This window comes from Ovis aries, chromosome 2 (genome assembly GCF_016772045.2).
Source record: "Ovis aries strain OAR_USU_Benz2616 breed Rambouillet chromosome 2, ARS-UI_Ramb_v3.0, whole genome shotgun sequence".
In the NCBI taxonomy this organism is placed as follows: domain Eukaryota; kingdom Metazoa; phylum Chordata; class Mammalia; order Artiodactyla; family Bovidae; genus Ovis; species Ovis aries.
Genome location: NC_056055.1, coordinates 204,109,445 through 204,132,920, shown reverse-complemented (window position 1 = coordinate 204,132,920; position 23,476 = coordinate 204,109,445). Strand labels below are relative to the sequence as shown.

Below are 23,476 nucleotides of genomic sequence, written 5' to 3'. Positions count from 1 at the left end.
ACCAGGCTCCCCCGTCCCTGGGATTCTCCAGGCAAGAACACTGGAGTGGATTGCCATTTCCTTCTCCAATGCCTGAGAGTGAAAAGTGAAAGTGAAGTCGCTTAGTCCTGTCCGACTCTTAGTGACCCCACGGACTGCAGCCCACGAGGCTCCTCCGTCCATGGGATTCTCCAGGCAAGAGCACTGGAGTGGGGTGCCACTGCCCTCTCCGTATCCACCACTAGGGTTCCCCATACACATATGTACCTTCCCATAGTTATCACCCTAAAGAGTTCAGAAGCCCCTTTTCTTTGTCTTGTTAGTTCTCTTTACACAGGAGTGTATCATCTTTTGTCAGAATGGTATAAAAGCCTCCAAGTCTAGCTGTTTCTTTGGGGATTTTCTCTCCTTTTTATGAAGCCACTTACCCCATGTCACATAAAACTTTTAACATAAAATAAAACATGTATGCTTTTCTTCTGTTCATCTGTCTTTTGTCAGCTTATTTCACAGACCCATCCACTGAACCTCAGAGAATAGAAGAAAATTTTTTCTTCCTTTATAGCTCTTTGAAGGAGTACAGTCTAGGGGCTTCCTTGGTGACTCAGTGATAAAGAATCCATCTGCCAGCGTAGGAGACACAGGTTTGATTCCTGGTCTGGGAAGCTCCTACATGCTGTGGAGCAACTAGGTCTGTGTGCCACACATATTGAGCCTGTGCTCTAGGCCCGAGAGTTGCAACTACCGAGCCGTGTACCCTATAGCGCATGCTCCACAATAAGAGAAGCCACCACAATGAGGAGCCTGCCACACTACACAATGAAAGCCCTCCACACACCACAACTAGAGAGCAGCCCCTGCTCACTGCAACTAGAGAAAACCCAGGAGCAGCAATGAGACCCAGTGCAACCAAAGAAATAAATAAAAGTATTAAAAAATAAAATGAAGAGTACCATATAGTTATGTCATAGAATGTTCCTCAAAATGAGTTTATCTGATGCTGCTCCATGATTTGACTCAGGTTATGCTCTTTTTTCAGGAAAACCACATTCGTGATACTGTCTCCTCTGATTCGTATTAGGAGGCAAATGATGTCAGTATGCTCAGTTGCTCAGTCATGTCCAACTCTTTGTGACCCTATGGACGGTAGTCAGTCCCATTATTAATGATACTGACTCTAATCACTTCGTTAAGGTGGTGTTTGCCAAGTTCCTCTGATATAAAGTTGCTATTTTTTCTTTTGTTATAAGTAATTTGTATAGAGGTACTTTGAGACTATGTAAATAAATATTTTATTTCTCATGAAAACTTCCCCACTAATTTAGGATTGATGATTCTCATTTGAACCAATTACTACTATATATATTACAAAATAGTGATTTTTCTAATTCTATAATTTCTTCCCCAGTTATTAGTTGGCATTATACTGTAAAAAGGAGCTTCCCTTCCTATGTACCTATGGATCCATCCATCTATCCATCCACCCATCTATCCATTCATCTGTTGTTGCTCAGTTGCTAAGCCAGGTCCAACTCATTGTGACCTCATGGACTGCAGTATGCCAGGCCTCCCTGTTCTTCACCATCTCCTGGAATTTGCCCAAGTTCATGTCCATTGAATCGGTGATGCCATCCAATCTATCCATCTCTTATCTATCTATCTTGCGTATAGATGTATATTCTTATGTCATTCAGTGTTAAAATACAGTATCTGCACTATTTATTAGGAAGCTCAGAAGGTATTGGCTTTGGCCAGTGGGAGTCTCTTCAAGCTGCTTCCCACATGCTTTTGACATATTCCCATCATTTTTTGATCATTTTATTAGAAAATATTTTGGCCTAACAAGATGTTCCTAACTCATCTTAAATTTTTCCTGCCCCAGTCTCAGTACTGGCTACTTCTCCAAAAAGGCCTAGTTATTTTCAGTACAGAATGGTATTGAGAAACAATATCTTAGTAGGAGACCCACACTTATGTAAAATACAATAATAATTTTTTAAAAATGTACCTAGCAGAATCAAATGCAAATTCTTGCTGACAGACTACACTTTATTCAAGGCCTCAAAAAAAAAAATCCCACAAATAAAATTCCAAGGAGAATTAGCATATCATTGTCAAAAATAACTAAATTATGCATGGAAAAAAGATACCATATGCAAGAACAAAAAGAAACAATAAACAACAGAAATCAACTTACAAGAAAAGAACATTTACTTTAGGTATGTAAGAGCTTAGAGAGAAAATTATAAAACTTTACTAAAAAGTGTTATAGATGAATTAAACAGATGGAGAACTATACTGTTTTAAAATTGGAAGACAGTATTATAAAGGTGTTAACTATCCTCAAAATGTTCTATAATTTCAATGCAATTCTAAAGAAAATCCCACTAGGTTTTTACATTCAGTAAAATTTATATGGAGAACCAAAGGGGAAAAATAGCTAAGATGCTCCTGAGGAAGAAGATGAAGTAGGTGGTGAGACTTGTCCTAGCAGAAATCAAGTATTATTAGAAAGCTACAGAAATTAATACAGTGGGACACTGGTACAGGGACAGATAAACTGACCCCAGTCAAATAGAGTAGAGGGCCCAGAAACAGACCTATGCATCTTTAGACACCTGATATATGAGATACTTGGCAAGGCAGATCACTGAAGAAATTGGGGTGAGACAATTGGTTAGTACAGAGAGAGTCAATTTCCCATATATTAAAGATTTGAAGTGAAAAGAAAAATTTTACAGCTTTTAAAAGAATGTATTAGATAATATCACTTTGGTCTCAGGGAAAGAAGGATTTTTTAAACAAGGAACAAAAAGACTAACCATAAAGGAAAAGACTGCTAAGGTTAGCAATATTAAAACAAAGCACTCTTGTTTGAAAAAACAACATTAAGACAAAAATATAAGCCAGGAACTGACGAAGCTTCTTGCAACACACATAACTGATAAAAGATTAGTATTCAGAGTATAAGAACTCCTATAAATCAATAAAGAAAGAGAGAGACTATCAGAGACATAGAGACCAAAAGAAAATAAATGAAAGACACACAGAGGTATTTCATAGGAGAAAACCCACGAATAATCCATGAAAAGACTTCCAACCTCATTAGTAATTAGGGAAATGCACATTTGATCATAGCATGCTACCATTCTTCCCACAAGATTAGCAAAAATTAAGAAATCTGATTTTATAAAGCTAGTGCAGATGTGGATAAGGGACTATGGTACACTGCTGATGCACAAATTGTTACAACCACTTGGAGAACAACTGGACACTGTCTCGTGAAGTTGAACATTCATATACCCCATGACGTAGCAAATCTACTTTGAAGTACTCTAGAGAAATCCTTAAATATAAGTACCAAGTATATTCAAAATAGCAAAAACAAAAACATCGAATTAGATAACTGAAATGTTCATCAACAGAAAATAAAGTGTAACTGAGATCAACGTGGATAAATCCTATAAATACACAGAGTTTAAAAGAAAGCAAATCACAGAAAACTAAAAACAATATAGTACCATTTTTATAAAAACTCAAAAGTAGGTAAAATAATATTTTTTAAATCCATAAAAATGTAAAAGTATTATTTAAAAAAAGGTGAGGGACTGACAACAAGAAAAAAAATTCAGGGTAGAGACCCTCTGGTGGATGGGCAGGCTCTGGCAAATGTGGAAATGTATTTTTTGGCCATGCCACGCAGCATGTGGGATCCTAGCTCCCCGAGCAGAGGTGGAACCCATACCTCCTGCACTGGAAGAGCAAAGTCCTAACCACCGGACCACCAGGGAAGTCCAATGTGGCAATACTGACCATGTTCTGGTTGTTTTGTTGGGTAGTGGGTTTATGGAGTTCGCTTTATTATGCTTCTTAATCTACATTGGGTTTCTCAGTCTTGACACTATTGGCTTTTGGAGCTGGATGCATCTTTGTTGCGGGGGGCCTGCTCTGTGCACTGTAAGATATTTAGTAGCATCCCTGGCCTTTAGCCACTAGATGCCAGGAGCACCCCGCCCCTACCCAAGTGTGACAATAAATGTCTCAGACATTGCCAAGGTCCCTGGGAAGTAAAATTGATCCTGGTGAAGAATCACTGATGTATATGTTTATGTATTTTGAATGTTTTAAATGCTCTGTAATAAAGCAAAGTTTAAAAGTGATGAGCAGAAGCTTCACTGTCTGTGAAGCACAACTAGGAAGTGATCATTAAGAGCTGAGAAAACCAGAGCCCGCTGAAAGCCTTTGAAGTGACAGCATGGAGCAGTGAGTCCTGACAGTTTCAGAGGGGTTTTGACTAGCAGGTGATATTCTGAGAAATGGCACTGGGTATCGGGAAATCAAGGACTCCAGATACACTGCAGGAAATTTTCTCCAACTTTTCTCAAGACTTTGGGAAATTCAAAAGCTTAGTTTAGCCTCTTAGTGTTTTTTTAAACAGGGCCTTCAATTCCATCTAAAGAATTGAAAGAAGTCTGTATATTTTGTTACCCTTGAGGCACTGGCTGTGACTGTAAATTCACCACACAAATGACTGGGATATTTCCAGGAATCAGAAGCAGACAACATAACACTGCAGGTCTGGGATGTTGAGTGACTGATATCCCACTCACCACTGCACCTCTTTAATCCCAGAGCCTCCCCAACAATGTGTTTCTACTTGACAGCATCTGTCTGTCTGGTTTCTTATATTCACACCACAGTCCCCCTTAACCTCTCATGAGTCATGTCTGACTCTTTGCAACTCCATGGACTGTAGCCTGCCAGGCTCCTCTGTCCATGGGATTCTCCAGGCAAGAATACTGGAGTGGATTGCCATTTCCTTCTCCAGAGGATCTTCTCAGCCCAGGAACTGAACTCGGGTCTCCTCCATCTCCTGCATTGGCAGGCGGATTCTTTACCACTGAGCCACCTGGGAAGCCATTAGAATGATTACCTAAAATGTAACACAGTTACTAAAGCAACCTTCATGGGTAGGATGACTCACATTTTCTTGGCACTTGCTCTTACCATATGTCCAATTCAGAGGAATACTCAGTGGCTCCCAGCAAGGCATCAGGAGGGCGGTACCAGAGAGTCACAACTTCTGAAGAATATGTCTGGCTGGGAATGGACTTGGCTCGAGCAAGACCTGAGCGAAAGGCGAAAGCACAGAACTTGTTGTCCTGAGACTTCCTGGAGAGGCAGTGATAGAGTCTGCCAAGGGGAGTGCAACTGGCAGAGTAAACGATATTTTAAAAATAATACACAATTTTCAGTGCTTTTAATAGAGCTACTCAACTATCTTGATTCTTGTGTACCTCTTCATTGCATTAATTTCTCTAATTTTAGCCTACTTTGCAGCTAGATGTGGCCTTCCTGGCAGCTAAGTGTTGCAAGGCAACTAAATTTTTGTCTATTTGATATGAATAAAAGTGACATGTGAACTTCCTGGAGGGGTTAAGTGCTGGTCCCTTTTCTCCTTCCTCCAGGCTGTGGTGAGGAGGAGGTGGCTGCCATCTTGAAATATGCCAATGGGCAACACCTAGGGGTGGTGGGGCTCACATGACAGAAGGAGAATGAACCAAGACATTTTGGGGCTTCCACAAAGCTCTGACTGCCTAGGTCAGATGTTATATGAGAGAAAATTAAGCTTCAAGCTTGTTTACACCTCTGTAATTGGAGGTCTCTGTAACAGCAAGGGAAGATCAATTCGTGACTAATGTGACCACCCTCCATTTCTGCAGTTCAGGAATCCCCAGTTTAGTAGACAAAGAGTAGGGACTGTTAATCCACATTAGCTAGTTTGGCAGGAACTTAGATGAGTCATTCTCAACTGCTCCTTTGCAAAACAGTACATTTATCAGCTAACTATTTATCTCACAGAATCACATGATCTATAGCCGTATGAAATCTCAATAGATGAGTTTACTCTTGTAGGGAATTTGATAAGCGAATGTCTGTTACATGCTTACTGCAGTTATAGCAGTGTCATTTGACATCTGCCAAACAGAGAAGAGGGTCTTCTCAGCTTATATGGAACCAGTTTTTCAACAAAAATTTATTGAGTACCTGTGATGGTGCCAGGCACTAGGGATATAATGAGAAGCAAAAATGGATCCAGGCTGCCCTCATAACATAGTCTAGGGGAGGAGACAAAACCATCATATAAGTACATATGTATGCGTATATGTATAAACAGTGATAACTGCTAAAGTGGAAAGATAGCGACACTCAGGGTAAATCAGCATCACCCTGATGGTAATGAAAGCCTCAGGTGGCTCAGTGGTAAAGAATTGGCATGCAATGTAGAAGACTCGAAAGAAATGGCTTTGGTCTGAGGGTCAGGAAGATCCCCCGGAGTAGGAAATGGCAACCCACTCCCGTATTCTTGCCCGGAGAATTCCATGGACAGAGAAGCTTGGCAGGGTACAGTCCGTAGGGTCAAAAATGTTGGACAGGACTAAGCGACTGAACACACACACATACACACCTGTATAGAGACATAGGTGTGCTGGAACCTCCATTCTAGCAAGAGTCCAGCCTACGGTCTGGGGGTGACCTCTTTTATCTGGTCATCCTGGGATAACTTTGATCTAGTCTGATGGAATTTGTACATCCACCCAGATTTAGGGAAACCTAAGAAGTACCATTCACTCTACAAAAGTCTCTGCATCAAAAACAGCAGTGAGGTAATAGGGGTGCCCCCATTTTAGGATCTGATTAGACTGAGGCTTGATGGAACCCTGAGAAGCGATCAATCTCTCTCAGTTTCTTGCCTCACAGTTACTGTATGGTTGTTTGATATCCCCAAAAAATGTCATGTTCCCTGGTCCCCACTTTTCAAAGTCCAGGCCTATTTGACGCTTTAAACACATGCACACAAAGGCATCATTGTTCATAGCCTAGAAAGAGACTCAGGGGGTGACTTACCAAAATCAGCCAGTTTGAGCTCTCCCAGGTGACTGATGAGTAAGTTCTGAGGTTTCAGGTCCCTGTGAAGAACATGTTGGTGGTGGATGTATGCCAGGCCCCGCAAAAGTTGAAACATGAAAAGCTGGAAGGAATGAACACTTTATCTAAGCAGATTTGAGCCACTATGTGTTGATTTCTCCTCTAAATCAAAACCAGTCATCTGAAAGAATATAGTAAAAGTGTCTCTTAAGAGACCCAAAAAAAAAAAAAAAGATTTTACATTCAAACAGGAAAAAAAAGGACAAGGAAAGTCAAATAAGTAGACCATGTCCTAAACAAAGGGATTCTGGTTTTTCCTAACATCTCGTTTCTTTGATACTGAAGGAATTACCCTTCCTTAAAAATCTAAACTGAAACTTTGAAGTTTCCTTTGGAACACTAGTTATTGATTTAGATGTGAAAGATTTAATTTTTTTCCCACCAATGAACTTGGCATACAAGATCAAAGTTGACCTGGAAATGATATTCTAAGGTTTACAACTGCTTAAGTTTTCCAGGCTCTCTGATATAAAACCCTTTTAAAAACAGAACACAGGGAGACCAGACTGGGAAGTATATCCTTAGATGGTGTTAGGAAATAAAGGAACCATTATCTTTTTAAACATATTTTTAAAGTCTTAAGTTCAAAGTGAAAACAAGGGAAATAGACAGTATAGATTCAGAGGGAAAAGACACCAAAATAAATTAGACCAAGAAAAAAATCAAAAGAGAATAAGGAATACATAGTAGAGAGAAGCAAAAAAAAAAAAAAAAAAAGAGGGGGGAAGCAAAAGGAAAAATACATCCTGGATCCAAATTTTAAAACATTGCTGGTGATTACAAGGTACAGAAACCAAAAACATTAGTAGATTCCCACCAATATAGAAGCCTAAGGGAAAAAAAGAGAATGATTAGTATTCCAAGTGTCTTTTGCTATTTTCCAGTGCAACTGGCAACTGAGAATGCAAACACCAACGTTGGTGTTTACAAAGACTTATGCCAACTGAGAACATGTTCTAGCAGTTTTGAAAAGAAAGAGCCAGCCCCAGCATTTCTGGGACATGAACCTAATAGAAGACACAAAGTTGTGCAGATAAATTCACTTTTTCCATCACATCTTGGAAACTAGGAACTTCAGAGATGCTTTTATAGAACCTGTAATGACCTAACAAAGACTTGGACACATTGGAATCAAGTTGATATGCGCCATGGTCTGAACAAAGCAAGATCCTGGAGAGTTTGCTTCCCATGGCATAGCTGTGGCCGTGTGAGCTCCATGCAGGTCCCATATCAAGGCCCGCAAACCATTTAAGAATGTGTTTACATGTCGGTATAGGATTTTTGTGCCTTGACAGTTGAGTGACGGTAAAAATGAATAAGAAGTGAATAAAAAGTGAATGGTAAAAATGAATAACAGTGTGTGTGTTTGAAGTACCAGGAAGAAAGAGAAAGAACTGGGATGAGAAAGACTCATAGAACCAGCAGACATCTGAAGTAGGAGCCTCAAGAGAATTTTAACATTCTTAAATGGCTTGGAGACCTTGATATGGGACCTGTATGGAGCCCACACAGCCACAGCTGTGCCGTGGGAGGCAAACTCCCCAGGATCCTGCTTTTCTCAGACCAGACCCTGGTGCTCATCAACTTGATTCCACTGTATCCACCCTCATGTAAAAACCCTTGTCCTTGGATTTCCATGCCATCTATCTCTACCCCTCTTCTCACTGTCATCCACACAACTCCTACCACTCTCCATCATTCACTCAAGACTTGGACACCTGGATCACAGCTGTTGTTCCCTTGACGTCAGTGCTCAGGTGAACATGTCCAGCCGACCTCCACACTCCAACTCCTGCTTCTCCAACCCACTTTAGCCCCTCGCTCTCATGGTCACACACCGGGTCCCACCATCATATAGAACTGTTTGTCCTCTGAAATGTGAAATTCCTCCCCCTACAAAATGGTTTCTGCTATTATCTCTTTAGTCATCATGTTTTCACGGTGCTCACCAGTGTCTTTTTAAAATATTCATTTTTTTGGCTGTGCCAGGTCATAGCTGAGGCATGCAGGATCTTCAATCATTGCTGTGATGTTTGAAATTTAGTTGCAGTATGTGTAAACTAGATCCCTGAAAGGGATCAAACCTGACCCCCCAGCATTGAGAGCTTGGAATCTTAGCCACTGGACCACTAGGGAAGTCCCACCAATGTCCTTTGCTACAAAAATCCAATGGATGTCTTTCACTCCTTCACTTTACAGGATCTGGCTTTGTTGCTTCTGTCTTCCTTCCTGATGCTCTTTCTCCCACTTGGTACCAAAATCTCTTAATTTTTCTCCTACTTCTCTGACTGTACTTTCCATAGGCTCCACTTTCTCTACTGATATCTAATATGGTGATATTCCTTAGGGCTCCATCGTTGACCTTCTTTTATCACCTTACATGCTCATCTTACCCATCTTATCCACTAACATTGCTTCAATTAACAACTGTATTCTGATCATTTGAAAGTCTTTAGCTTCACTTCAGATCTCTTTCCTGAACTGTTGGACTCATATAGTCTGAAGTTCACCTGGACATTCCATAACATCTCAAACCCAGTATGCCAGAACTTAACTAGAAAAAGCACTGCTGATGCTTCTATCTCCCAACAATTCTGGTGAAGTAATCAGTTGCCCATATGTCCACTTTCTTCTACCACCAATTCACATCTACACCACTGCTGTCCTCACGTCCTAGCCGAACCCTTCTTTGTTGTTGTTTTCCACAGTCCTTTCCATTCATACCTTCACTCTCCTAATTTAGGCCTTTATCACTGCTGACCTAGAACCTTGCCATTCAAAGTTTAGTCCTCAACCAGCAGCATCTGTATCACTTTGGAGTATCTTAGAAATGCAGACCTCGAGCTTTGAATCAGACTTACTGAATCAGATCCCCAGGTCATTAGTGTGCTCACTGAAGCTTGAGAAGCACTGGGCTAGCCCACACTGACAAACTCCTAACTGAAATCCTTGACTCCAGTCGCCTCTCTTTAATCTATCCCACAGACCACAATTACATAAATTTCCTTCTGATCATGCCATTCTTTTTCAATCAAGCCCCTTTAATGACTCTACTGTCTAAGAAATAAAGTCCATATCTTAGAAAGTAAGGCTCTCAGCCACATACCCAATCTACTCCCCCAGACTCATGTACTCCATGTCACTAAGACAGTATCTGTTTCAGGCCGACAGGACCAGAGATTCAGGATGGCACTAGTGGAAAAGAACCTCAACCAAGAATCTCTCTGAGCAATGGCAAAAGCTGGTTTTATAACTTCAGGAAAAGTATTTCTTTTCAAACTTGAATTCTAATTCTGCAAAATAAGGAAGTTAGACCAACACAGTGTTTTAAGGTTTTTTTTTTTAAATTTCCTTACTGCATTGCACAATAAGAAATAGATATGCTTCCAGTTTCCACATTCATACATAGATATAAGCATAGTTTCTAATGGAAAAGAAGCTGCACAAAATAAAACTTGTTCTTACTAAGTGTTGCATACTATAATATTTTCTATTCCTTTCTCAAGAGGGTTTCTCAGGTAGCACTAGTGGAAAAGAGCCTGCCTGCCAATGAGGGAGACATAAGAGATGCAGGTTTGATCTGGGGGTCAGGAAGATCCCTTTGAGGAGGGCATGACAACCCACACCAGTGTTCTTGCCTGGAGAATCCCATTGACAGAGGAGCCTGGTGGCTACAGTCCATAGGGTCGCAAAGAGTAGGACATGACTGAATCAATTTAGCACACAGATACACATTCCCTTCTCACCCATTCCATTAAAAAAAAAAAAATGCTGGTTGCTGATTACCAGTTGATTTCATAACCCACTAATGGACTAGCACCTGGAGAGTGAAAAACACTATAGTCTCTTCGACCCCAACAGTCCGTGTGACTTTGGGATCTTCTTCCTTGAACACACCCTCTACTTCCCTGCTCTGAACCTTCGCTGAAAACATTCCTTCCTCCTCTAGCATCTTCCCCTAATCCAGCCTCTGAAAAGCACTGCAGCTTGTAAGGTCTGGCTTTTCAAAACCTCTAAAAATGAGAAGATATCTTTTACTTCCTTGCACATCTACAACATTAGATCTTATTTCTTACTTAATATTATTCACAAATGTCCTGGAATAGTGGTGGTGTATACGTCTTACCTCCTATTTTTGACTCTGCATCCTTTGAGGATAGGAATCATGTCTTCTACATCTTTCCATCCTGCCAAACACTTAGCATAGTGCTTGCTACAAGAGTCCCTCAAGTCTGAAATGTTCTATCTTTCACACAGTTACTCTTTTTCCAACTGTTCTATTTAATCAAACCTCTTGTTCCTTGACTCTTCTGCTCTCTCCCTAGCTATCAGTAACCTGCCCGTCTTCACTTCCTTCCCTCAGATTGGACTCAGTTTAGAAGCCCCTGATCATCCCTTTAGCCTCTCTCTTGATAGTCTCCAAATATGTGGCCCAACATGTCTGGCACAGCCCCAACGTCTCAATCAGTCCAACTTTCTACTTTCTCTGCTCCTCTATTTGAACTAAGTGCTGCCATTAAAAAAATAAAATAAAATAAATCCCACGATCATGCAGATAATTTAATAGATTCCATCCTCATCAGAGTCCTTAACACACTACTAGACATTCCTTCTTGGTCCCCCTAGTTAGTTTTCTATTTTAGTTTCCTCCAAGTATTTTTAAATGTTTTCATTCTCTTCAAAACCCTGTCTTCAAACTTTCCTTTCCCCTTGTCTCCATGACTGGAGTCCCCTATGAGTCCTCATAGTGTTCCTAACTAACATGGCCATAGCCCCCGTCACCTTGCTTCTCACTACCTATCTAAGTGCATATATCTTGCTGGGCTTCAGCTCATTGAAAATAAGAAACACAACTTTCTCATTACTGAAACCTTAGGATTTAATATGGTACTGAGTACTCAAATATATCTTGAATGAATGAATAAATGAACACATAAATATTAGTTAAATGAATGGGTACATCATATATAAATCTCATATGGTTATGTTAAGGGCCAATCAATTAATGCCAATAAAACCTTAGAGAATGAAAAATATGACATACAAATGGTTTCTAAAATTTATAAGAGATGCGGAATTATAGCTAGTTAAGAGTTTAACATTATTTCTATGCCAATAACTGGAAAACTGGAAGTCGGTCCCACATGTAATAGGATCTTATAGAACAGGCAGAAAGATAACTGATAAAGAACCAATCAAGGTAGTTTGCTAGTTCTAGCTGGGAACTTCAAGTGTAACATGAACTTTATCACAGAGCACAGTAGTCTGCTATGAAGAAAGTATTTATTTTATGATAGCTTAACTTCACTTCTTTCCTTTTAAGGCAGTTCTTTTAATTTGGGTTATACTTCTAAAGACACATTTGCTTGATGGTGATGACTGACAGGGTTAGGTTGCCCAGAAAGCAGTTGGACTTTGCTCCATATCTTGAGGGCAGATTTTTTTTTTTTTAACTTTTCTCTAGAATATCAATGGTGTCCATCTTCTTACCTAGTATCATGGGCTTTCAGTTTGTGATGGCAGTCTGCTTCAGAATTCTGCTGTGGGCAAGCCAGAGGGGAGTCCCAGCCCTCAAAGTACTTACCCTGACATTATGAGGGTGAAGCCCTCCTGGGTGCTGAGACATATACTGAGCCAGGTCTGTGTGCTACACAAAACGGTGGAGAGAGTGATGTTTAGTGCTTGGGCAGTGTCACAAAGCAGACCGCAGACTTGACTCTCAGAGGTATTACAAAGTTCAGAATTTTTGAGAATAACTTGCAAAAGGTACACAACCAGGTTTTCTGAGACACCACTGTTGAAGTCAGACACAGTGTGTCTTTCTAATTAGCTGCTCTTAGAAGGAACCCTGTTTCTTGACACAAGAGAGGTTCATTTTTTTAAATTTTTTATTATTTTTAAAAAATTATGAAAGTATGGTAACACATTTATAGGAGACTTAGAAAGTAAAGAACAAAGTCACATATAGTTCCACTATATATTATAATTTTTTAAAGTAGATAAATTAAGATTTTTAGTTGGAGTTTCAATATCATACTCAAAAATTAATAGAATGAATATACTGAGAAGTCGTAGGATATAGTAGACCTGATAAGCACTGTCAACCAATTCAACATATTTATACAATTTATACAATATATTGATGTATACAATTTTCACACACCAGTAGGATACAAATTCTATTCAAATCTCCATAGAGTAAACTGGAGACACTGGGACATATCCAGGAATGTAAAACAATGTGTAAAAATTTCATGGTCTAAAGGTATTGAAATCATACAAGAGAAGTTCATTTTAAATGACTCCATTGAACACAATGATGTAGGATACTTGTACTCTCCAAGTGTCCTGAAAAGCAAGTCAGATACAGATACTTTATGCTTTCTTTCTGCTAATATTCAAATGGCTTTTATCTTTCAAAAATACAAAATGATTTATTCTTTAGTAAACTTGTATGGAGTTTTTTAAAACCCTGTGGTTTATGTCATTATTGTCAGTGAAAAAAATTGCGGTCTCTCCTCACATAGTGACTAAAACTAGATTAAAAAATAAGCGCAAAAGTTTTATTTAGGAGGCAAATTTGCGATGTTCATTCTTGCTGGTGAGAGGGGGAAAAAGGCAACAAAAATAGTGGTTAAAAAAGCATAAGAACAGTAGTGAAATTTCCAATAATGAAAATTTTCATGACACTTTTCACATGGTTGTGAAAGTTCTGTCATGCCATAAAATATTAACAGATTCATCATACAAGCACCAGGCTTTTCCCTTACACTTTGCAAAATGCTGGGACAACTCACCACATATTCAAATACGAATGTCAGTGTCTCTTTGGTGTGTATTATGTCATGCAGCAGCACAATGTTGGCGTGTTTCAAACCCTTCAGGAGTGAAGCTAGAAAAATTAAACAAAAATTTAATTAAATCATTGACCATGAAAGTACTGCTTTAAAAATATCAAGTACTATTTGTTTTTTAAACATTTCAAGTCAAGCATTCTGATTTTTCAAGCCTGTAAAAAACTTGTTGTAAAATAATATTTAAAACTATTTTAAAACTTCATTATTTAGTAAATGGTCAGCCACTGTATTTACATAACTTATTTTTCTTACAGTCCAGAGAGGCTGCAAAAACGAAAAAGATTCCATTTACCCAGTCAATTTCACCAAAGTACTCAGAGCACTTTGAACATGCCTTTCTCTGGAAAGCTTATCAACTCTGCTTCAGAGCTACAGGAGAGGAAGCCTGGAGAGATAAAGACCATTGGAGGAGCAGGGAAAGGGATGTTCTGCCTTCTAGAGCAAGACTTTGCAAGATGTGACCATACTCTAAAATTCAAAGTCCCACAGGAGGTCAGCAGAGCCTGTGGATGTGATTGATGGAGGGCAGGGATAAGAGCATGGGATGAAGGACTGCTGAAGCATAATACAGAGAGTGGAGGGGATTTTCATTTCACAATGGGAGAATTGAAAACCTGTGGAAAGGAGGAAATTCAGTTCAAAAAGAGGAGAAAGCCAAACTTGGGGAGCCCAGATGAGTGGGAAGGGCTGAAGACTGGCTCTTGTATCTTCAATAACAGGTTATTATTAGGTCACTAAGGGCCCCTCTGGGCTTCTCTGGTAGCTCAACTGGTAAAGAATCTGCCTGCAAAGCCGGAGACCCTGGTTTGATTCCTGGGTTGGGAAGATCTCCTAGAGAAAGGATAGGCTACCACTCCAGTATTCTTGGGCTTCCCTGGTGGCTCAGATGGTAAAAAATCTGCCTGTAATTAGGGAGACCTGGGTTCGATCCCTGGGTTGGAAAGATCCCCTGGAGGAGGGCATGGCAACACACCCCAGTATTCTTGCCTGGAGAATCCCCATGGACAGAGGAGCCTGGCAGGCTATAGTCCATGGGGTTGCAAAGAGTCAGTCATGACTAAGCAACTAAGCATCACTGACTCAATGGACATGAGTTTGAGCAAGCTTCAGGAGATGGTGATGGACAGGGAAGCCTGGCATGCTGCAGTCCGTGGGGTCACAAAGGTTGGACACGACTGAGTGAACAAAAACAACACTTCACTGTATCACCTTGTAGAGGTGCCTTTGTCTATTTTTGGCTTTTTCTTATATATGGACTGAAAATAATTACTCTGTAATGTTTTCTACTAGAGAATGATATTAAAAGATTCTCAGCTGAAGCCATTTTCTAACTTAGAGATTTGGAATTATAGTGCTATACTACTACTACTACTACTACTACTAAGTCACTTCAGTCGTGTCCGACTCTGTGTGACCCCAGAGACGGCAGCCCGCCAGGCTCCTCCATCCTTGGGATTCTCCAGGCAAGAACACTGGGGTGGGGTGCCACTGCCTTCTCCGTATAGTGCTATAGAGTATATGAAAGAATCAGAATTGATAAATATACAATATCGTATATTTTCTTTAAAATGTTTCTCTTGCATTTACTTAACATTTATACAACATGCTTCATAAAAATAGATTTCTATTTTTATTTTTACTTTTGCAAAAGGAAAAAATGCCTGAGTTAAGGATTTCTAACTTTGCCATAATAAAATAGAAAGGCTTTAGAATAGAATAGAATAGAATAGATTTGAATATGTAATGCCTGATTACTAGCTCTGTGACCTCTGACCAGTTATCTAACCTCTCTGAAGTTCAAACTCCTTCATCACTATGACAAAAATCACACATTATCAACTAGAGTTGATGTAAAGTTTCAAAAAAAAGATTGAGGTGGGGGGAAGATTATATTATGTGCCCAGTCCTCAAAGAAGATTAGTTCTATGAATGCTTCCTAATGAATCCCGCTAATGGGTTGAGGGTCCTGGAAGCGCTTTTTAAACAAAGTTTCTATTTTTATAGAAAGATATTTAAAATAATGCACATTATTAAGACATTGATATATAGGTTAATAAAACTAGGGAACATGTTCTTACATAAAAACATCATATTAGCCTATTCCAATGAAAGTGTTATCTCCTAGTTGCAAAAACAAACACTTAAAATACAGAGCCCATTGGGAAAGATTCTGTAAGTTTCAATGAAGGTGTCTAATCTTTTTCACTAGCAGAGGAATAAGGACGGGCAATATGCCTATTGTGTCCACTGTTGTGTATATAGCAGTCAGCAAAATACCTGGCCATAGTAGGTGCTCAATGAATACTCGTGGAATGAATGCAGGGAGAGTGTATGGATTTTGACTCAGATTTTGCTTGACTCACAGCTCTGTACTGGAATCGTAATAATATCTGCCTCCAAAGGACTGAAAGAGGTTAACACATAAAAAATATCTGGCGCATGTATTAAGGTATATTGCTCTTAGTGCTGTGCATACTTTTGCTGATTTCATTATATTACATGTTACAAGCAAATAATATTCCAAATGACCAGATTAATAAATTACCACATGCTTTCTACTATACATAGAGAGACTGCACATATAGTAAAATCCTACTCAATGAATCTTTGGCTGATACAGCATTAGAGCAGCCAAACTGTTCAGGAAAAGTAATTCCTACTTCAAGGCTTTTTAGAGAAGTCTGCATTGCTCATTTAGTTTTTCTGCATGTGGCTTTCGGTTGCCTTTTTAGCTAGTGACCCTGGATTTTAACTAATGAACTCCAGCTGTTCTTCTTTTGCCTTCCAGCCCTTCTCATTTAACCTCCTGTCTCCCTGGCCTCACATCCTTAAAGTTCTTACAGGAAAAATGGGACAGTGCCAAAGTTTTCAAATGAGGCCTTCTGTCTTCTTGAAGAGAGAGGGCTCCTCTATCAAGGGCTCCCAGCATTTACACTGGTGGAAAAAGAAACATGCGTTGTTGGAAACTGGATGCCTAACAACCTCCAGTGTGTCAAAAAAATCCTTTTGTGGTTTTTCATATTTAACAAGCAAAGCATTCAGTAAGGTAAGTCCATAAAACAAACCAAGAAAGTCCACAGTTGAATACTAAATGTAATTGCAAACACCTGTGATGGAGAGGCAATTTCTCAGTAAATAAGAAATACAAGAAACATTTAGCATACAGAACAATGCAGATCCAGCATTTCTGAACCATGCTGAGAACCATCTGTTAGCAAAACCGGCAAAGTTTTCACTCTTAAAAGTCAAATGTCAACCTGAAAAAAACTTGGCTGCGGAGAAAATCTGAGCAAGGCAGGCCCGTAGCAACAGGCAAGCACAGCTCGCAAAGGAAACACTGAGAAGAGGGTGAACCTGGACCTAGAGACCCACGCCTGATGCTGGCCACCTGGGGATGTCTACTATGCTCAGAAATGCTCCTTAGCCTGTCCACACATCTCTTTCTAAATCTGATCATCCTTTCATGGGGACCACTAATATGTCCATCAGTAAATACAGCGTCCATTATATTAAACACTTAAAAACACGCTTTCCTCCAGAATGCACCTGATCCTACCAGGTTGAAGCCCCAGCTAACCAGATAGCCATTTGGTCTTTCTACTGAAATTCAGAATGACATATTTCCCAGGGGCTCTGGAAGGCTTTTGAAAATGGCATCAAATTCAGTTATAAACTCATTTTCTGAATTGCTTTTCCCAAGCCTGTTTGCATGACCCATCCTCCAAGCTCACTTCAAAATCTATTGACTCAATTAGCCATACTGAGACTGACTGGTTCTCACCTCAGTTTACAAGGTCTTTTTTACCTTCATTATAACACTGCTTACAACCTGAACCATCTGCTCGATTACAACTGAAAAGATATATAGCAAAGATCAGATCTTTCTTCTCATCTTTCACAGCGCCCTGCAGTATGCTTTGTGTACAGTATGTGCTCCATTAAAAAAAGGGAAGATGAAGTTGTTAAAAGGGGACAAGAAAGACCACAGAGGAGCCATTTCTCTGGGTTTTCGATGAAAAGGATAGCAATTCTATTATAATTTTATTTCAAATGGCTCACGTAAAAAGGCTAATAAGTTGCATTTTAATGATTTATCCTCACTGTACTGGCTTCTTGATTTTTAAATTATAAATTTTTAGTTATCTTGATAGTGAATGAGACATCACTAAGAGAAAGGAGCAAAAAGATAAAGATATTTGCCAACATGCTGAACTCTGAAGATGAACCCTGTGATTATTGTTTTATATGCATATTGTCACTTAACCCTCATAATAACTCAAAGAAATAGGTATTGGAGATCAAACCAGTCAATCCTAAAGGAAATCATACCTGAATATTCACTGGAAGGACTGATGCTGAAGCTGAAGCTCCAATACTTTGGCCACCTGATGGGAAGAGTCAACTCATCAGAAAAGACCCTGATGCTGGGAAAGATTGAGGGCAGGAGGAGAAGGGGATGACAGAGGACGTGATGGTTGGATTCCATCACTGAGTCAATTGAGAGGAGTTTGAGCAAACTCCGGGAGATGGTGAAGGACAGGGAAGCCTGGCATGCTGCAGTCCCCGGGATCACAGAGTCAGACACGATTGAGAGACTGAACAGCAAATCCTCTTTCTGCAATAGACGTCTTAAATAGGAAAAGTAATCTACCCATGGTCACAGCACGAGTAATCTGTAGATCTCTAAGATTCAAGCCCAAGTCCTGCTGACACCAGACTTCTCATCCACTTGCTCTACCACCTGAGGTTCAGAGAAAAATATAGAAAAATATAGGCACAACACTAAAAATACATGCTTTTCCAGAGAGATTTTCAAACACCATCTAAAGAACTTATTTTCAGGTAAGCTGCTTACTAAGGATTTGTAAGTATATTAATTTTCTTCTTTGTATGGATATTTCTAGGGTTATGTAGATATGGCCTTAGCACGCAGCATGGGACCAATCTCACAGATGATATTTAGTAAATACTCACTGAGTTCATAGTTTGGGTCAATTAATGTAATAGTTTTGAATTCTAATTTCTTCAACAGTAAGTAATAAAATGATTTGGAAAACTGGTGTGAAGAATAAAATCACAATTATAACATTACTTCTATAAATATCAAAAGCTAGATGCTGAATGGATAGATTCAATGTGATTTTATCGAATCAAAAACTTAAAACATCTCTTGGGTCCACTCTACTGTTCTTACCTTCCCGGATGGCTGTAAATGGGACTCCTTCCTCTGCATTCATACTGATGACCTTTAAAGCCACTAGTTGTCCATTTATCCTGGAAGAGTCGGGGGAAAGGGCACACATTTGTCGACATGGCTCATAGTAGCAATTTATACTAGAGATGGCTTAACAAAAGCAACTTTCCTTCAAATTTTATTCCAGCATATAAAATGTACAATTTTCTCAAAATAAAAAGTCTTAAAAGTCATATGTATATATCAAACCATTGCTTTCTCTTTACCAAAGTGATATATATTCATTACAGAAATATGGAGAATACAGGAAAGCACAGAAGACAAACCCAACAAAGCCATCCTCATGTTCCAATGTATATTGTTCCTTTTATTTACCATTGTGCACTGATTTGAGCCATCCTTATTTTTCATCTGAACTATTGTAATGAACTCCTAACAGCGTTTCTCCTTATATGTTTATACCCCTACTATCTACTCCCAACGGTAGTCCAGGGAATCTTTTTAAAGTGAAAGTCAAAACAAATCACTTTTGTGCTCAAAACCCAACATTGTCTCCACATCTCATCCTGAATAAAAGACAAATTCTTACAGTCAGATCCTAGGTGCTACCTGACCTGCCCAGTCCCACCATTCTCTCTCTGTTCATCACCTCCTACTCTCCAGTTACTCATTGTTCTGTTTGCTGATGTGACTAAATGCCAGAAAACAGAGACGATGTTAATGCAAGTGTAACTATACTGTTTTTTTTTTTTAATACAGTGGGTTTTATATCATATTATTAGTTTTTTTCCATTTAACTTCTAGTCATTCGTGTATTATGTGATATTTAATAATAACATTTTATCAGATACATATGTTACAATGTGTTTTGCCAGTTCCAAATATTTTAATATTTTCTCTAACTATTAAAAATACTATTATAAAAATACCCTGACAATCATATTTGTTTGTATTTGCACATAAGTCTTTTCACACAGCCTCTGTTATTTTTTCAGGGTTGAGATAGAATTGCTATATCAGAGTATGCAGCACACAAGTTTTTATTGTTTTGCACACATGTTCCCAAGTTGGGTCACAGAGTGGTCGCATCACTAACTGCTCATGAGCCTGGCCATTCTAGCACCCACTCACTGACACCAGACAGATTCCTTGCTTTTCAGTGTTGTTGTTTCAATATTTCATTTTTTAGAACTGTTTTAGATTTACAGAAAAGTTGGGAAAATAGTACAAAAGTTTCCCATATACCTCACATCCATTTTCTTCTATTGTTATCGTACTTATATTAGTTATCATACATTTGTTGAATTAATGAGGCAATATTGATACATAATTATTAACTAAAGTCCATAATTTATTAGGAATTCTTTAGGGTTTTTTGCAGTAAAATTGTATTGCTTCTTGTGGCGGCTGCTGCTGCTGCTAAGTCACTTCAGTCGTGTCCGACTCTGTTCGACCCCATAGACAGCAGCCCGCCAGGCTCTGTCGTCCCTGGGATTCTCCAGGCAAGAACGCTGGAGTGGGTTGCCATTTCCTTCTCCGATGCGTGAAAGTGGAAAGTGAAAATTGAAAGTGAGGTCGTTCAGTCGTGTCCGACTCTTCGAGACCCCATGGACTGCAGCCCACCAGGCTCCTCCGTCCATGGGATTTTCCAGGCAAGAGTACTGGAGTGGGTTAAAGCTTGGGAGAGTATAACTAACTCAGTTAGTAAAGAATCCACCTACAATGCAGGAGACCCTGGGTCGAGAAGATCCCCTGGAGTAGGGATAGGCTACCCACTCCAGTATTACTGGGCTTCTTTTGTGGCTCAGCTGGTAAAGAATCCACCTGCAATGCGGGACACCCGCGTTTGATCCCTGGGTTGGTTGGGAAGGTCCCCTGGAGAAGGGAAAGGCTACCCACTCCAGTATTCTGGCCTGGAGAAATTCAAAGGGGTCACAAAGAGTCCGACGCGACTGAACGACTTTCACTTTCACTTTTCAACATGACCATGGGATTCCCTCATAGCTCAGTATCGCAGCGTATGCCTGCAATACAGGAGACCTGGATTTGATTCCTGGGTGGAAAAGATCTCCTGGAGAAGGAAATAGCAACTCACTCCAGTATTCTTGCCTGGAGAATCCTATGGACAGAGAAGCCTGGCAGGCTACAGTCCATGGGCTTGCAAGAGTCGAACACAACTTAACAACAAAACCACCACCATAACATGATCATACATACGATAAGCCATGAGATTATCATACTCAGGATTTTTCCCAATAATGTTAATTAACAAAGATTTTAATAATTCCAAGTAATGAAAGACATTGTTGTGTTAGTTACAATAGAAAAAAAAAGAAACAACTGAAATGTTCAACATTAGAGAAACAGTTAAAAAAATTGTGGTACCTCAGTATAGTAGAGCATTTTGCATTCATAACAAAAGTTAAGTCCAGAGGCATACAGAAAGAAACATGAGGCTTCCCTGGTGGCTCAGTGGTAAAGAATCTGCCTGCCAATACAGGGGGAGATACAGGTTTGATTCCTGGGTCTGGGAAGATCCCACATGCCACAGACCAACTAAGCCCATGCGCCACAACTACTGAGCCTGTGCTCTAGCACCTAGGAACCACAACTGCTGAGCCCACACCTCGCAACTGCTGAAGCCCACATGCCCTGAGCTCGTGCTCTGCAACAAGAGAGGCCCCTGCAACTAGAGGATAGTCCCTGCTCACTGCAACTCGAGGAAAGCCCACGCCGCAACAAAGACTCAGTATGGCCAAAAATAAATTACATTTTAAAAAGCCATAAAGCTTATGATAATATGAAAAATAGAATACACAATAGCAAGCACACCGTATTTGTAACTAAACAATCTATGTGCGTGTAGAAGACAAAATGCACGTGTGCATATTGCTATGATAAAGTGATGGAATGATTATATAGTAGATGGATTTTTAAGTTTAAAAAATTCATCTGCTGTTGTATATTGCCTATTAAAATAGCATTTACAAGTTTATTACAACTTTCCAATTTTATTTCAAAATGCTTTTATCACAGAAACTATTCTTTCTAGTTATGTATAAATTTATGAAAATCAATTTACCTCTCTTAGTCTTTTCAAAAATTGAGATATATAGCATTGCATATTCATATTACAGTGTATATACATATAATCCTGTAAATTTAAGGTACATATAATCCTGTAAATTTGCATCAGGTTGATTTGATACATTTAGGTACGGAAATATGATTACCAAGATTTCTTTAGTTTTTACCTGATGTCCTTTTTCTATTCTATGATCTCATCCAAGACAAACATTGCATTTAGTTGTCATGTCTCTTTAGGCACCTCTTGGCTGTGACAATTTCCCAGACTTTCCTTGTTTTTGATGACACTGACAATTTAGAGGAGTACTAGTCAAGTATTTTGTAGGATACCTCTTTATTGGAATTTTTCTGATATTTTTCTTATGATTAGACCATGGTCATGGGTTTTGGTTTTGTCACATGGTGTTAGGGTACATGTTGTCATCATAATACATGACTTTTGATGTGGCCTTAATTACTTGTCTCAGGTAATATCTATCAGGTTTCTTGTAAATTTATTCTCCCCCTAATCACTTTCCACACTGTATTTTGGGGGAATGTCACTCTCAGTAGCCCACACTTAAAGAGTAGAAAGTTATGCTCTGCCAGCTTGAAGGTAGAATAGTTACATAAATTGTCTGGAAATTGCCTCTTCTCTCACATTTATTAATTAACCACACTACTTCAAATCCTTTGTGATTATACAGTGGAAGTGAGAAATAGATTTAAGGGTCTAGATCTGATAGATACAGTGCCTGATGAATTATGGAATGAGTTCATGACATTGTACAGGAGACACGGATCAAGACCATCCCCATGGAAAAGAAATGCAAAAAAGCAAAATGGCTGTCTGGGGAGGCCTTACAAATAGCTGTGAAAAGAAGAGAGGTGAAAAGCAAAGGAGAAAAGGAAAGATATAAGCATCTGAATGCAGAGTTCCAAAGAATAGCAAGAAGAGATAAGAAAGCCTTCTTCAGCGATCAATGCAAAGAAATAGAGGAAAACAACAGAATGGGAAAGACTAGAGATCTCTTCAAGAAAATGAGAGATACCAAGGGAACATTTCATGCAAAGATGGTCTTGATAAAGGACAGAAATGGTCTGGACCTAACAGAAGCAGAAGATATTAAGAAGAGCTGGCAAGAATACACGGAACTGTACAAAAAAAGATCTTCACAACCCAGATAATCATGATGATGTGATCACTAATCTAGACCCAGACATCTTGGAATGTGAAGTCAAGTGGGCCTTAGAAAGCATCACTATGAACAAAGCTACTGGAGGTGATGGAATTCCAGTTGAGCTATTTCAAATCCTGAAAGATGATGCTGTGAAAGTGCTGCACTCAATATGCCAGCAAATTTGGAAAACACAGCAGTGGCCACAGGAA

The 23,476-nt window shown here is 39.4% G+C and overlaps 1 protein-coding gene across 1 annotated transcript in view; it reads right to left on the bottom strand.

The window, feature by feature from the left end:
* Positions 1-23,476, bottom strand: part of CDK15 (cyclin dependent kinase 15) — a 98,730-nt gene that overhangs the window by 67,913 nt on the left and 7,341 nt on the right. The window contains exons 4-8 of the mRNA XM_027965096.3: positions 19,021-19,100; positions 13,767-13,861; positions 12,554-12,616; positions 6,889-7,012; positions 4,987-5,107 (exon numbers count right to left, since the gene is read on the bottom strand). Of these exons, the coding sequence (XP_027820897.1) occupies positions 4,987-5,107; positions 6,889-7,012; positions 12,554-12,616; positions 13,767-13,861; positions 19,021-19,100 (483 nt within the window). The remainder of the gene's footprint in view (positions 1-4,986; positions 5,108-6,888; positions 7,013-12,553; positions 12,617-13,766; positions 13,862-19,020; positions 19,101-23,476) is intronic.